Here is a 16,766-nt window from a genome sequence, read left to right on the forward strand (position 1 = left end):
TTCTTTGCGACCCTATGGGACTGTAGCCCACCAGGCTCCTCCGTCCATGGGATTCTCCAGGCAAGAACACTGGAGTGGGTTGCCGTTTCCTTCTCCAGGGGATCTTCCCCACCCAGGGATGGAACCAATGTCTCCTGCCTTGACAGGAGGATTCTTTACCACTGAGCCACCTGGGAAGCTGAGTGGGAATGTCAGCACTTCGGTCATGGGAAGGCGAGACAAGCCAGGGTGGCAGGGTCTTGTAGCACCCAGCACAAGTCACAAAATAAAGGCAGGAGAGGGGCTCCTGGTTCAGAAAAACTAGGCGGACACCAGGATCCTGCAGGGCTGAGCCGAGGCCCCAGCCTGAAGTCAGAGGCATGGGGCGAGCGCAGAAGCTGGTGGCAGCAGGGCAGAGATTCTGCCTTGCCCAGATAGAGCATCGTCACTGGTCCGAGACGCTGGGCCAGCCTGCCCGGGGCCCAAGGCAAGAGGGAGAAGACCAGATTGACACCAGCCTCGGGGCACAGCTCCCGAGCCTCCCGTTCAGAGGAGCCACCCAACAGCCCACTTGGGATCCTGGACCCCCAGCGGGGGCTGCACTGTTTCCATTCAAAGCGTGTGTGAACAGCAGGGGAGTGGGGCTGGCGCCTCTGGGAGAGAACGTGTGAGAAGAAGGTGATCACCCTGCACCTGAGGCTCTAGAGTCTCCATCTAACGCCCTGAACAAGCACTCCAGCCACCTCCCTCTCCCTTCAAACAGCTCAGAGCCTGCCTGGAACTCACCCGCATGGGCTCATCGGGGAATCCGGGTTTGCTCGGCCTGTCCTGGCGCCGGGATCTCAGGAGCTGCTTGGCCTGCTTTTCCGTCAGAATGGGAGAGGCCCCTGAAAAAGTCAGGAAGGACCTCAGGGACTCTCAGGCACCCCCATCCACGTGCCATTTCGCCGTCCAAGGCCAAGCATTTGCAAGTCCAATTTGGGTCCGCACACAAAAGTTCTTTCACAGAGACCTGTCTCAGAGGGCTTGGCTTTCCCAAAGGCTCAGAGAGGAATTTTTAATTGCCCCTAAGATGGCTAAGGCTGCATAACTAAGACGTATTTACCTACTGCGATGACCCATTCCTCTAAAAGTGGCCATTACTTTAATGGATATATTTCTTTAAACACATTTCCTTCAGGTTCCTGATCAGTGTGTGTCTTATCCCTCAGGGTTGCTTTGGTGAGATTCTTTCAAAGCCTCAACACACTAAATCAAGTTTAAATTGTTACTAGAAGGTTCCCCCATGACAAGAAGATTATGTTAAACTTGGTAAGCACCCACGATCCCTCAAAACAGATATTATAGTTAAAGTAAATCAAATTTTGATAATCACACACAAACTCTAAAAGATATTATCATAATAAAAGTATATCAAGGGAATTCCCTGGTGGTCAGTGGTTAGGACTTCCACTTTCACTGCAGGGAACTCCAGGTTCAATCCCTGGCCGGGGAACTAAGATCCCACAAGCCAGGCAGCACAGCACCCTCCCCCCAAAAGAGGTGAAAAAAATGTATGTCAAATTTTAAGATTGATCAGCATTTTTGAGAATTAGTATTCTAATACATTTAAAGATTTTAAAAAAAAAATTTATCCCTTATGATAGCAATTCTGGGAGCCCGCTCTTAAGGAAAAAAGAGCATTGACTTATTGTGTATTAGATATTATTTGAAATTCTGAAAAAAATACTTTAAAAATATAAAATAGATTTAGTCCAGTTTATCTTGTCAGCATAGAAATAGGTTTCGGGAGTTAATGCTCACCTGAGAAGAAAATCAGCAAGGTGAGAGACAGCGCAAGCACAAAGAACCCCTTCATCCTGCTGGGCCCTCTCTGCCTGTCGCAGAATGAATCCCCCCACAGAGAGCCAGCCTACTTGAAGGAAGCCACATCCGGCCCAAACGCTGTGTGTTCTTTGACTCACAGCGCTCACAGCATGATGCAAAACTCATCTGACTCGAAGTTTTTATTATGATCACCAAAATATTTTCCTCCGAATTCCTATAAATTTTCGTCCTGAGGAAGGAAATTATCCCTCTGTCAGATGACTTTCAGAGCTTGAATTTGACAGAGCAACATGCAACAACCATTTCATTTAAACAGATACATAGACATCTTGGAGTGGCTTGTGTTTATCTGTAGCTTCTGTTCATGTTCCTATTGTTTCACTGAGGTTGAATCATCTCTTACATTTGCATATTTTATGACATTTTTCCAAAGCCCATTCACCAATCTAATTTGACCTCCCCAATAATTTCAGAGGTCGGCATGGAAATTAGCCAGGAGCCTGATGAGGGGAAAATTTTCTTCAGCTGACTTTGGAGCCAGATAGACCAGGGTTCATGCCTGGGGTTTATGTCTTTCTAGCATCGTAACTTTCCATCAGTCACTTACCCGCTCTCCTTTCTTAAAAGCACGTTTTGTTATTGGTAGCTGTGCCGGGTTTTCCTTTCCCCGTGCGGGCTTCTCACTGCAGTGACAGCCGTGGGGTCTCTTGCTGCAGAGCACGCGCTCTAGGTGAGAGAGCTTCAGTAGCTGCCACTCGCGGGCTGGGCTCAGTAGTTGTATGTGTGGGGGAGAAGGAGGGGATCTCGTTGCTCTGCAGCATGTGGGGTCTTCCAGGACCCACATTCGAACCGTGTCCCCTGCATTGGAAGGCAGATTCTTAACCGATGGACCACCAGGGAAGTCCTCAGTTATCCTTTCTGAACTTCAGTTTCTTCTCCTGAACAAAAGAAATAACAATACCTACCACGTAGGGAATGAGCTGCATAGCTCATCCTCTTTTTATAAACAAGAAAGTGAGGCTCAGAGAGGTGAAATAATGTCCAAGTTCACACGTTATGCAGAAGTCCAGCCAAATTCTTCTGCCTTTAAAGCCCAGCACTCTTCCCATTATGCCCCCAGAAGGGCTCCGGCAATATGCTATCAATCTATAAGCAGCCTCGCTCCATACTGAAGTATATTTTTTTTAAGATAATAAAATCTCAGGAAGCTAGTCTTTTTAAATCCAAATCACCAAATATATATTACATAAAATTTTAAATATATTATAAAATATGTGTGTGGATGGTACTTGGCATTGATTGGGATAAAATTCTCAGTTCAGAGAAGGGATCTTATGTTTGTGTGGTTACTTTGCCCACTCAAAAGAAAACAGCCTCCTATCGGTAGTGGTCCAAGTTTATGCTAATTTGTGTAACTGATATTAAACCAAAGTGTTCTGCCCATTCTGTTGGTATAAAAATAGTCTGAACAGAGTATAAACAAAGAGGAAAAAATCATGCATTGTTAGCAAAGTCACCTCATATGTTAATTTGCTCAATATTTTATGTTTGGTTTTATGTACTCTGTTGCTATTAACATCCTTCTGTTTTCATACAGTTTTCAAGAACTGTAATTATTGAGAAATTTTAGGAGCACTATTTTTGTCACACTAAACACCTTGGTTTTTTATGTGCATTGTCAAGCCTTTTATTCTTTTTATTCTTAGAGCAAACATTAGCTGAATTGTTATACCAAATAAATATCGTCTGTGGGCCAAAAAAAAAAGTTTATACTTAGCTAGAAATTTCTATGTACCCAATGTAAATTTACTATAAGTGAAAGTGAGTGAAGTCGCTCAGTCGTGTCCAACTCTTTGTGACCCCATGGTCTGTAGCCCACCAGGCTCCTCCATCCATGGGATTTTCCAGGCAAGAGTACTGGAGTGGGTTGCTATTTCCTTCTCCAGGGGATCTTCCCAACCCAGGGATCGAACCCAGGTCTCCCGCATTGTAGGCAGATCCCTTACCATCTGAGACACCAGGGAAAAAGCATTTTTTAATTTGGCAACTATTTGCTTTATCAGCACTGACCGATAAAATCATAATGTGAGTCACAGATGCAAGCTACTAATACATAACTTACATTTTTTTTGTAGCCACATTTTTATAGTAAAAAAAGATAATAATTTTTAATTATACTTATTAACATGAAATATCCAAAATATTATTATTTCAACAAGTAATCGAGATAAACAGTGAGATAGTTCACATTCTTTTTTTTTTTCTGTACCACAGCTTTAACACCTGAACATTTCAAGTGCTCAGTAGCCACGTGGGCCTGCCTTCTTCCATCTCGCTTGCCACCACCAGAATCTAAGCTACTATTACCTCTCACCCAGCTGCCTGTACCCATCTCCCAAGAGGTCTCCCAGCTTCCCTCCCTGTTTGCTTCAATCCATTCTCCATGTAGCAATAATGATAGTCTTCTTAAAACAGAAACACAAAATATAAATCGGGCCTCATCACTTCCCTGCTTAATAATCCTTCTTTACTGTCCCGCTGTGCTCAGAACAGAATGAGAATCCCTACGATGCATTACAGGATGCTGCATTACCAGGGACTGTGGTCCTTTCCAAACCCAGTCCAAGCACACCCCTCCAGCTCATGCCAATCTAGCTACACTTCATTACTTTCAACTTCACAAGCTCTCTCCCACCCAAGACCTTTGCACACGCTCTCCTTCCCTGTTCTTGGGTTTTTCTCAGTCTCCAGGTATCTGTCTGTAATTTCCCTTGCACAAGCAAGCACCAGCCTACGTAATGAAGTTTCCCTGCTGCGACTACGACTGTCCACCTCATAGCACTCCCTGTAAACAGGTAAATGTTGTCTTTGTTTGCTTTTTAAAATCCGTCTCCTCCATTGGATTGTAAACTCTAAGTAAGCCTGGATTACTTTTCTAACTTAAAAAAACAGAAAGAAGAGGGACCCTTGAGTGGACAGAAGTGCTACTGGAGAAAGGCTGTATCCCGCCCTGGGATACTGCTTCAAGGTCTCAGGTGAAAAGCCACCCGGGTGTGATACTGGCAGGTCATTCAAGTGCCTTTCAGGTGGGGCTCTGGGGATATCATCTCACAAAAGGGAACAATGGCAAAACTGAAAGAGCAAGATCATCTTGGGAGTGTCATTCTGGTGGGGAGAATTTCCTTCTGTTTGCCTATGATCATCTCCAGGGAAACTGGGAGCATCAATTAGATGAGTCACCAGGGCTCACAGCAGAAGGCACAGTTCCCCCCAAATCCACAAGGTGGCAGAGTAGAGAGAAGAACCTGGGACAGCCAAGGTCAGGGGAAGACAAGGCCACCAAGGTTCACTATTCCATAAGCTGCCAACCACACCAGAGAATCCATGGGAGGTGGAGAGAGACGGCGCTGCAGTGCCTCAGACTGTTCTCCTACCTTTTAAACTGATCTGAAGGCCCTCATCAATACTGAGGCATGACAACATTTAAGAGTGGTTTCTCCAGTAGTCATCTATGGATGTGAGAGGTGGACCATAAAGAAAGCTGAGTGTCAAAGGAGGATGCTTTTGAACTGTGGTGCTGGAGAAGACTCTCGAGAGTCCCTTGGACTGCAGGAGATCCAACCAGTCAATCCTAAATCCTAAAGGAAATCAGTCCTGAATGTTCATTGGAAGGACTGATGCTGAAGCTGAAGCTCCAATACTTTGGCCACCTGCTGCGAAGAACTGACTCGTTGGAAAAGACCCTGATGGCAGGAAAGATTGAAGGCAGGAGGAAAAGGGGACAACAGAGGATGAGATGGTTGGATGGCATCACCAACTCAATGGACATGAGTTTGAGCAAGCTCTGGGAGCTGGTGATAGCCAGGGAAGCCTGGCGTGCTGCTGTCCATGGGGTCGCAAAGAGTCGGACAGGACTGAGCGACTGAACTGACTGAAGAATATATAAAGGAAGAATAGGAAAAGGAAAGAGTTAGTCACTCAGTCGTGTCTGACTCTCTGCGACCCCATGAACTGTAGCCCTCCAGGCTCCTCTGTCCATGGGATTCTCCAGGCAAGAGTACTGGAGTGGGTTACCATTCCCTTCTCCAGATCTTCCCAGCCCAGGGATTGAACCTGGGTCTCCCACATTGCAGGCAGATCCCTTACCATCTGAACCACCAGGGAAGCCCCAAAGGAAGGATACTACCACCCATATTCACAGCTGCTACTGCTGCTGCGTCGCTTCAGTCGTGTCCGACTCTGGGCGAGCCCACAGACGGCAGCCCACCAGGCTCCCCCGTCCCTGGGATTCTCCAGGCAAGAACACTGGAGTGGGGTGCCATTGACCCCTGACATTTTCATTTGTATCGGTTTCCTATCTCTCTCTCTCTTTTTTAATAAATTTGCATTTACTTATTTTTGGCTGTGCTGGGTCTTTGTTGCTCTGCGGGCTTTCTCTAGCTGTGATGCGAGAGCTTCGCACCGTGGCTGCTTCTCTGGTTGCGGAGCCCAGGCTGTAGGGTGCATGGGCTTCAGGAGCAGCGGCTTCTGGGCTCTAGAGCACAGGCTAACTAGTTGCTCTGCAGCATGTGGGATCCTCCCGGGTCAGGGATCAATCGAACCTACGTCTCCTGCTTTGGCAGGCTGATTCCCCCACTGAGTCATCAGGGAAGCCCTCCCATCTCTTTTAAAAAGAAATTCTTCAAAGTTTAAGGATCGGTGATGAAGCCAACATCCTCAAGTTCTCAACATAATCACACCACATAGTGTTTAAATAGGGTAAGACAGTGATTTCAAATTCTGTGAGTTGAAGAAACTTCAGAAACAAGAGGACATCTTTCCTTTCTAACTACAGAAAGCTGCTGAACCGGCCCCAAGAGAATAATAATGTGTCCGCATTCTTTAGGCCCAGAGCCAATTAAATAAATACTAACATTTCCTTTCATAGTTGTTTTCTTTTTAATTTCTCTTTTATGTTTTCCTTTTTTTGTTTTTTTTTTGCTCTTTCTTTTCCACTAGACTACAAACTCATGTACATATGATTCTTGTACACGATTCATAAAGTACCTCCATAAACTGCGTGTGTACCCACCCACATGTTAATTCACAGGCACACTACATGAGATGTTAGGCGTGGGCTAGGGGGCCTGAATTATTAGCATCAGTTCTTCACCATCGCCACTGCACATCTGTGCTCTTTACCATATGGCGCAGCAGTCCTGTCCCTTAACTTCGGGCCCGGCCAAGTGCCGGGCTCTGGACAGTGGGAGGGTGGCAGACATGGCACAAACAGGCAGGAAACGTGTTTGTGTAGTTCCGTGCGCCCTCCTGCATTTTGCAGTCATTGCTGCAAAAAGAGCTTTCCCCAGACAGCTGCCGTCCTTCAAGCTTGGTCTCAGAATTAGTTCACATGGAAAGTGTCTCCACTGATGTGCAGCCGGCAGCAGACCCACCCAGCCCAGCCAGCCTTGCTCAGCTGCCCTCCAGCTCCCACAGCCTGTAGCAGAGGCTCCCAATAATCTGCAGGCTCTTGAGACTGTGTGTGCTGTGCTTAGTTGCTCAGTCGTGTTCAGCTATTTGTGAGCCATGGACTGTGGGCCACCAGGCTCCTCCGTCCATAGGATTCTCTAGGCAAGAATACTGGAGTGGGTTGCCATGCCCTCCTCCAGAGGATCTTTCCAACCCAGGGACTGAACCCAGGTCTCCCTCATTGCAGGAGGATTCTTTACCATCTGAGCCACCAGGAAATGATTGTTACTTCAAGTCACAGAATTAGGGAGCGGGCTTCCCAGGTGGTGCTACTGGTAAAGAACTCACCCGGCAAAGCAGGAGACGTAAGAGATGAGGGTTTGATCCCTGAGTCGGGAAGTGTGCACAAACGAGCTAGGAGCAGTTTGTTACACAGCATTACTCTGACAACAGATAACTGATGCTGTTGTTATCCGGTCGCTAAGTCATGTCCAACCCTTTTCAACGCCATGGACTGTAGCACACCAGGCTCTTCTGTCCTTCACTATCTTCTGAAGTTTGCTCAAATTCATGTGCATTGCCTGAGTGATGCTATCCAACCTATCTTATCCTCTGCTGCCCTCTTCTCCTCCTGCCCTCCAATCTTTCCCAGCATCAGGGGCTTTTCCAATAAGTCAGCTCTTCATATCAGATGGCCAGAGTACTGGAGTTCAGCTTCAGCATCAGTCCTTCCAGTGAATATTCAGGGTTGATTTCCTTTTGGATTGACTGGTTTGATCTTGCTGTCTAAGGGACTCTCATGAGTCTTCTGCAGCACCGCAACTTGGAAACATCAATTCTTTCACGCTCACCCTTCTTTATGGTCCAACTCTCACATCCATACATGACTACTGGAAAAATCATAGGTTTGGCTGTAAGCACCTTTGTCAGAAAAGTAATGTCTCTGATTTTCAACATGCTGCCTAGGTTTGTCATAGCTTTCCTTCCAAGAAGCAATATCTTTCAATTTTGTGGCTGCAGTCACTGTCTGTAGAGATTTTGGAGCCCAGGGAAATAAAATTGGTCAGGGGTGTGATGGGATGGTCAGCATGTGCAAATCTGGGTGCTTTGGGGTCCAAGTTAATAATTGGGTGTTGCCAGAGCTTCATTCAAAAATGAATGAATACCTACTGTGTGGGCCGAGTGGTACAATGGTCCTGACTGTGAGCTGTGGAGTCATCCATAGACCTGAGCTTGAATCCTGGCTCAGAAACACTGCCTGTGCTACACTGAAGCTGTGTGACGCTGCACGCATTCCTGACTGTCCAAGTCACTGTCTGCTCATTATCTTAAAACAGGAATAGGGGATGGAGGTGGGAGAGGGGTTCAGGATGGGGAGCACATGTACACCCATGGCTGATCCATGTCAATGTATGGCAAAAACCACTACAATATTGTCAAGTAATTAGCCTCCAATTAAATGAATTAATTTTTTTAAAAAACAGGAAGAATTATAATACAACTTACCTCTTAACATGTTTTAAGACTTTAAAGAGAAAGAATATGTCAAGAACTTGACAGATGTAACTAATACCTGGAAACTACTGTTATTACTAATGTTATTATTATTCTTCCCCCTCTGTGAAGTCACTCTTATTTATCTTTGTAAAACTTCCTCATTCTCAGACACATGACAGAAAGGCTGTAAAAAAAAAACCTTAATGACCAAATGATGTTGAGATTAACCAAATACATATTAAATTAATTTTATATATTGTTGAAATAAAGTACATCTTTACTTAGAAAAGAAGATCTGGTTCCTTTTAAGCGGGAGCTGCTTTTCCCATCTCCTGCCTCTCCCCTGCTGTCTCTGCACCCCACGTCCTGGGTTTCTCTTCCCACAGCCTCAGGACTGCTGCGCAAACACACGCCTTCCTCTTTGAAGCAGCAATACAATGGCCTTGAACAGGACCCTTTCCAGGCGGGCTGTAAAATCTGCCCTGGGCCAGGACACTGGCTTCGACTTACATCTGCCCAGCAGGTAAGGACGGCCAAGGTCTCACCAGGTCCCTGGCTGCTGGTGCCAGCGCCTCTCCAGCCTAACTAAACAGGAAAGACCGCGGCCCTGGCAAAGGCATGGGAATGTAAGACAATACAAATAAACAGACGAGGGATGGCGCGTGGACTGACTGACTCGTGAAACCACCTCCAAGGCCTCTGTCATATTTCATTCAGGAAAAGGGCAAAGCCTGGAACTAGAACAGAAAAGCTCCAATTCTCCTGGAGAAAAAAAATTACTGAAATATGTGCTGTTTTTCTCTGTGGGATTTCAGTTGGGATGACAAGCTTGAGGGCTAAAGAGACACTCTGGCCGTGGTTCTCAAATCTTAAGATGCCAAAGACTCACCAGGAGGGTCATCAGACATCTGAGAAAGACTCTGATGTGGAAGATGAAGACGAAGCTACAGGAGAAAGCAACTTGGGGTAATCACAGACAAAATAAAAGGAAACACACACACACAGTAGCCTTGGAGAGATGGGAGAAAAATTTTGCTCCCAGGAGGTGTGAATAGGATGCTGTAGGAAAGGAACGTTCATTTTTAAAAAATCAACAATAAAGTTCTTAGAAATTAAAAACTCAATAAAAATATTCAAAAATAAAGCTATGGAAGTCTTTTAGAATGTTTACAGAGAGGACTTTTATCCAACGGAGCTGTAAACTTATGTCCAAACAAAACTGCATTCAGATATTTCTAGGAGCTTTACTCATAACTGTCAAAACCTAGACCCTGCCAAGATGTCCTTCAGTAGGTTAAAGGGTAAATAAACTATAGTATCACATCCAGACAATTACTTAGCCCTAAATTTAAAGTGCTATTACTTAGCACTAAATAGGAATAAGCTATCAAGACATGGAGGATGTATGGCAAAACCAATACAATATTGTAAAGTAATTAGCTTCGAATTAAAATACATTTAAAAAAAAGAAAAGACATGGAGGAAACTTAAATGCTCATTACTACATGAAAGAAGCCAATTGAAAAGGCTGCATATCCTTAGGATTCCAACTGTATTACATTCTGGAAAAGGCAAAACTATGGAAACAGGGAAAGGATCAGTGGTTACCAGGGGTGAGGAACAGGCGGAACCCAGAGGATTTGTAGGGCAGTGAAACTGTCCTATGTTGGAACAATAATAATGGATACATGTCATCATACATTTGTCCAAACCCAGCGGATGCGCAGCACCAATGGTGAACTCTACTGCAAACTGTGGACTTTCAGTGATGACGCGATGTCCACGTAGGTTTATCGATTGTTGTAACAAGCGCACCACTCTGGTGGGGGACGTTGATGATGAGGGAGGGTGTGCATGTGGGGCAACAGGGGATATAAGGGAATTTTCTGCACTTTCTGCTCCATTTTGCTGTGCATCTAAAACTGATCTAAAAAATAAAGTCTATTTTAAAAAGAGAACAGTCTAGGAGGTCCAACATCCAGATAACAGAAGTTTCAAAAAAACACAGATAGTAAAGAGGAGGAAATCAACAAAGTAATTCCAACACTGAAGGACACGAGCTTCCAGACTGAAAGCGCCAGGCAAATCTGGCAAAACAGATGAAAACAGACGCATGCCAAGGCACATCTTTGTGAAATTTCAGAACACTGAAGAAAAAGAGAGGATTCTACAAGCTTCAGGAAAGCAGAAACAAGTCACATTCTAGGGATCAGGAATAACATCAGACATCTAATGGTGTGGGTTAGCTGTGTAGTCCTGTCCGGTTCTTTGCAACCCCATGGACTGTAGCCCACCAGGCTCCTCTGTCCATGGAATTCTCCAGGCAAGAATACTAGAGTGGGTAGCCATTCCCTTCTCCAGGGGATCTTCCCGACCCAGGTATTGAACCGGTGTCTTCTGCTCTGGCAGGTGGATTCTTTACCTCCTGAGACGCCAGGGAGGCCCATCAGCAACACTCAGACGTCTCTACAGCAACACTGAAAGAAAGCAGAAATGGAGCACTGTCTTCAGTGGTGTGAAGGAAAATTTCTCCAACTTTGAATTGTACATGCAGATAAACAATCAGGTATAGAAGGCGGAATAAAGACATTTGTAAACATACAAGCACTCAAAAATATGCTTCCATGTACCTTTGCTCTCAAAGCTACTGAAGGATGTGCTCCACAAACCACAGAGAACTCACCAAGAAAGGGGAAGCCACAGGACCCAGGAAGCAGAAGACGCAGACAGGAGGGCGGCGAGGAGGATCCCAAGACGACCTCTGTGTTCTGACATGGAGGACAGGCCGTCCAGGTTGGCATCACGACCCGGAGACACACTGAGGACAGGCAGCAGTAAGCCTGGGACAGACCGTCTGTATCTTGTTCATCTTAATGACCACGCGCATTGCCTGAATCAGCTAAAGATACGCATTCTTCCCTGAGCAGCATTCTACCGGACCTTTTTCTAAGACCTTGGAGGAAGTCTTACCGAGCTGAGAAGCAAAACTAGAAAGCATCCCCTTCCCCAGCCATATTTTTCCAGATATTCAAACTACAGCCCGGCCCAGCTGACCCCCATGGGGATAAACAATCTTCCCCAAGCCCACCCCCACTGATTTCTCCAGGTGGGATCTTCTCAGGAAGGAAACAGCCCAGATTCTGTCAGGACCCAGCTCAGTGTATCTTGTCGTCCTGGGAGCCCTCACGTATTACTGGCTTCACTGCTACTTCCTGACAGGGCCAGGCTTGGGCTTAAATAAAAGTATATTGTGTAGAGACACTTTCAGGAAGGATAAAACTATAAAGAAAAGCAAGGAATGGAGAACACAAAAAACGGGATGACAGTTTCCTGCTGGGGGAGGAGGCATAGCCATCAGGTGGGCACAGGAAAGGCTCTTAATGTTCCATACAGTAACCTACATGGCGGCTATACATGCGCTTATTATTTTTTTAACTGTGCGTATGGTTTATAAAAATCTTTTGTATGTGTGATATATACATTTCACAATTTAAACCGAACAAAAGTTTGGATAAATAAATAAAAGAATTATCTGGGGAGCTTGTTAAGAGGGTAGACTCCTAACTCCAGTACAATTCTGATCCAGGGATCTGATGACCTGGGAACCCACATTTTTAGATGATGCCAATGGCGGTGATTAAAGATCACACCTTGGGTTTCCCTGGAGGTCCACTGGTTAAGAATCCACCTCACAATTCAAGGGACGCCGATTCGATCTTTGATCCAGGAAGATCCCACATGCCACAGGGCAACTGAGTCCGTGTGCCACAGGTACTGAAGCCTGCGTGCCCCGGAGCTTGTGCTCCACAACAAGAAGCCACTGAGCCACCAGGGGAGCCGCTTTGATCATTTAGATTGATGCTAACTTCAATACCAGACCACCTGACCCGCCTCTTGAGAAACCTGTATGCAGGTCAGAAAGCAACAATTAGAACTGGACATGGAACAACAGACTGGTTCCAAATAGGAAAAGGAGTACATCAAGGCTGTATATTGTCACCCTGCTTATTTAACTTATATGCAGAGTACATCATGAGAAAGCCTGGGCTGAATGAAGCACAAGATTGGAATCAAGATCACTGGAATCAAGATTGCCGGGAGCAATATCAATAACCTCAGATATGCAGATGGCACCACTCTTATGGCAGAAAGTGAAGAAGAACTAAAGAGCCTCTTGATGAAAGTGAAAGAAGAGAGTGAGAAAGTTGGCTTAAAGTGCAACATTCAGAAAACTAAGATCATGGCATCTGGTCCCATCACTTCATGGCAAGTAGATGGGGAAACAGTGGAAACAGTGGCTGACTTTATTTTGGGGGGCTCCAAAATCACTGCAGATGGTGATTGTAGCCATGAAATTAAAAGACGCTTACTCCTTGGAAGGAAAGTTATGACGAACCTAGACAGCAAGTTAAAAAGCAGAGGCATTACTTTGCCAACAAAGATCCGTCTAGTCAAGACTATGGTTTTTCCAGTGGTCATGTATGGATGTGAGAGTTGGACTGTGAAGAAAGCTGAGCGCTGAAGACTTGATGCTTTTGAACTGTTGGAGAAGATTCTTGAGAGTCCCTTGGACAGCAAGGAGATCCAACCAGTCCATCCTAAAGGAGATCAGTCCTGGGTGTTCATTGGAAGGACTGATGTTGAAGCTGAAACTCCAGTACTTGGCCACCTGATGTGAAAAGCTGACTCATTTGAAAAAACCCTGATGCTGGGAAAGATTGAGGGCAGGAGGAGAAGGGGACGACAGAGGATGAGATGGTTGGATGGCATCACCGACTCAATGGACATGAGTTTGGGTGGCCTCTGGGAGTTAGTGATGGACAGGGAGGCCTGGCATGCTGCAGTTCACGGGCTCGCAAAGAGACGGACACGACTGAGTGACTGAACTGAACTGAACTTCAATGATGAAGTTAAGGTGATATCAGTCCCAACACTGAGTGATGACATCAAGCATATTTCTCAACCTCTCCTTACCTTGGCTTTCCTCACCTGTAAAATGGGCATGATAAGTTCAGCATGGCCCCTGCTAAGTGCAAAGATGGAAGCTAAGGTGCTGTAAGTCATTAAAAAAAGGCTACCAAATTCTCCTTGTTAGGCAGATTTCAACAGTCCCGGCACTCCAAGAGAGCTGGAGCTCCTCGCACAGTGCTTGGCACATAGAGAGCCCACAGCCAGTGTGTGTCTAATAAGCAACTAGTAAGAGCGCAGGCAACAGCCACCAATTTTTGACTCGGATTGTTCCCTTCAATCAGTACATAGCACACTCAAAACTGCCAGTTTTCTCCCTTTCCATATTCAAAAAATCAGGTTCCACCTTCTTTTGATAGTGAGGAGGGGTGAGGCTATAGGTCATAGAAAAATGTATACTGTGTAAATAAATCATTCATGCCAGAGCTCCCTGTGATCACAGGCTGCTGCTGCTGCTGCTGCTAAGTCGCTTCAGTCGTGTCCGACTCCATGAGATCCCATAGACGGCAGCCCACCAGGCTCCCCCGTCCCTGAGATTCTCCAGGCAAGAACACTGGAGTGGGTTGCCATGTCCTTCTCCAATGCATGAAAATGAAAAGTGAAAGTGAAGTCTCTCATTTTGTGTCCGACTCCTAGCGACCCTATGGACTGCAGCCCACCAGGCTGCACTTAAAGTTCAAGTTCAAGTTCAAGTTTAGTCGCTCAGTCGTGTCCGAATCGCAGCGCGCCAGGCCTCCCTGTCCATCACCAACTCCTGGAGTTCACTCAGACTCATGTCCATCGAGTCGGTGATGCCATCCAGCCATCTCATCCTCTGTCGTCCCCTTCTCCTCCTGCCCCCAGTCGCTCCCAACATCAGAGTCTTGTCCAATGAGTCAACTCTTCGCATGAAGTGGCCAAAGTACTGGAGCTTCAGTTTTAGCATCATTCTTTCCAAAGAAATCCCAGGGCTGGTCTCCTTCAGAATGGACTGGTTGGATCTCCTTGCAGTCCAAGGGACTCTCAAGAGTCTTCTCCAACACCACAGTTCAAAAGCATCAATTCTTCGGCGCTCAGCCTTCTTCACAGTCCAACTCTCACATCCATACATGACCACAGGAAAAACCATAGCCTCTGGAAGACTCTAAAGCCCCCTCTACTGTTCCTCCGCCCACTGTCCTCCCGAAACCCCGCCCACGGGCCCGCCCTCAATCTAGCCCGGCCCCGCCCGGGAGGCCCCTCCCTGTCCACGAGGCCCCGCCCCGTCAGGCCCCGCGGCCTCGCGGTCACATCTCACACCTTCTCGCAGCCCCCGCGCTCCTGCCGAGGCCCCGTCCCCCCCCGATCTAACCCCTCCCCTTGTCGAGGCCCCGCCCCGTCAGGCCCCGCGGCCTCGCGGTCGCATCTCACACCTCCTCGCAGCCCTTGGCGCTCCCGCCGAGGCCCCGCCCCCCGGTCTAGCGCCGCCCCGTCAGGCACCGCCCCGTCGGGCCCCGCGGCCTCGCGGGCGCACCTCACACCTCCTCGCAGCCCCGGCACTCCGGCTGAGGCCCCGCCCCGTAACCGGTGGCCGCGGCGGTGCCGGCCTCTCCCGCGGAATCCGCACACCCGGCGAGACTCGCGGCGACGCGAGAGCGACAGCAAGGCCGGAGGCCTGGGCCCCGGAGCCGAGCCCCCAGCCCCACACGAGGTAGGCCGGGCGCGCGGGCGGGGAGGGCGCCCTGGTCGCCGAGGCCGCGCGGAGGGCGGGCCCGTGGGGCCCTGAGCCCCCGAGGCGCGCGTGTGCTGGGCCTGGGTTAACGGCTGCGGGCGAGGCCCGTGCACCGCGGCGCACCAAGGCCAGGCGCCGCGCCGGCTTCCTCGTGGGGAGCGGCCTCCGCAGTGGGGTCGCCCCCCTCCCCACGGCCTGGCGAGGACTGGGCGCGGGAGGGGAGCGTGACGGCCCCGGGCGCCGACCCTTCGGCTAGGCATGTCGGTGACCCTGAGGCTCCGGGGTCCGGCCGTGGGGAAGGCCGGGCGCGCGCGGTCACCTGGACAGACAGGGAGGGAGGGTGCAGGGGGACGGCGAGATCGTGGGGGACCCGCCCGCTTCTCTCCTAGTCAGACGCCGTCCTTGGAAAAGATGGAAGGCCAGGAGCGGCCGGCGCCCCCCGCCAGCCTGTTTGCGGACGGGCACCTGGTCCTGTGGACGCTGTGCTCGGTGCTGCTGCCCGTGTTCATCACCTTCTGGTGCAGCGTCCAGCGGTCGCGCCGGCAGCTGCACCGCAGGGACATCTTCCGCAAGAGCAAGCACGGCTGGCGCGACACGGACCTGTTCAGCCAGCCCACCTACTGCTGTGTGTGCGCGCAGCACATCCTGCAGGGCGCCTTCTGCGACTGCTGTGGGCTGCGCGTGGACGAGGGCTGCCTCAAGAAGGCCGACAAGCGCTTCCCCTGCAAGGAGATCATGCTCAAGAGTGACAGCAAGGCCGTGGACGCCATGCCCCACCACTGGATCCGGGGAAACGTCCCCCTGTGCAGTTACTGTGTGGTTTGCAAGCAGCAGTGCGGCAACCAGCCCAAGCTCTGCGATTACAGGTACGGCTTCGGTGGGTCCTCATTGCCCCACAGTGCTTGGAGGGAGTCAAGCTTTTCAAAGTGGGTGTCAGCAGCCTGCTTTGATCGCCACAAAAGACCTCACCTGCCCACTTAGAGGAAACAAGTTAATATATAGCCCTGGAATGGTAGAACGAGGCAGCTTTGCAGTAGTTATTTGTCGAGTGCTTCTGGCCCACACTCCTTAGCCAGCCTGCCCTTTTTGGGTAATAAAACTTGGCTCTTAACTTTCATCCAGAGGTCTCTAAGTGCTGCAGACTTTATGGCCAATGTAGGTTATATTTTAACTTTTGCTAATTATTGATTAGCTCCATTGTGCATAAAGAAAAATGAAGTATGGACCAGTTAATTTATCCCTAAAATTGCAAAACTGATTCATCCTGGGTTTTGTATTATGAATGTACAATGAAAACTAGTGTCCTTCCAGGGCAGCACTTTAGGTATCTCTTTTTAATATAGGTTTGGTGCTATAG

At 48.1% G+C, this 16,766-nt stretch overlaps 2 protein-coding genes across 7 annotated transcripts in view; one reads left to right on the top strand and one right to left on the bottom strand.

Annotated features, from left to right (window-relative positions):
* The window catches only part of C19H17orf67 (chromosome 19 C17orf67 homolog), a 28,544-nt gene extending 26,673 nt beyond the window's left edge, over window positions 1–1,871 (bottom strand). For both annotated transcript variants that reach the window (XM_013971849.2, XM_005693090.3), the window contains exons 1-2: window positions 1,783–1,871; window positions 766–866 (exon numbers count right to left, since the gene is read on the bottom strand). In XM_013971849.2, coding sequence (XP_013827303.1) covers window positions 766–866; window positions 1,783–1,837 — 156 coding nt within the window. In that variant the 5' untranslated portion in view covers window positions 1,838–1,871. The remainder of the gene's footprint in view (window positions 1–765; window positions 867–1,782) is intronic.
* DGKE (diacylglycerol kinase epsilon) overlaps window positions 15,103–16,766 on the top strand; it is a 30,025-nt gene continuing 28,361 nt past the window's right edge. For 3 of the 5 annotated variants that reach the window (XM_005693177.3, XM_018064088.1, XM_018064091.1), the window contains exon 1: window positions 15,423–16,275. In XM_005693177.3, the coding sequence (XP_005693234.3) occupies window positions 15,668–16,275 (608 nt within the window). In that variant the 5' untranslated portion in view covers window positions 15,423–15,667. Of the gene's footprint in view, window positions 15,389–15,422; window positions 16,276–16,766 lie in introns of those variants that run through there. The other 2 variants (XM_018064090.1, XM_018064089.1) reach the window with 2 other exon arrangements.

The sequence above is a fragment of the Capra hircus genome, chromosome 19 (genome assembly GCF_001704415.2).
Source record: "Capra hircus breed San Clemente chromosome 19, ASM170441v1, whole genome shotgun sequence".
Taxonomy (NCBI): domain Eukaryota; kingdom Metazoa; phylum Chordata; class Mammalia; order Artiodactyla; family Bovidae; genus Capra; species Capra hircus.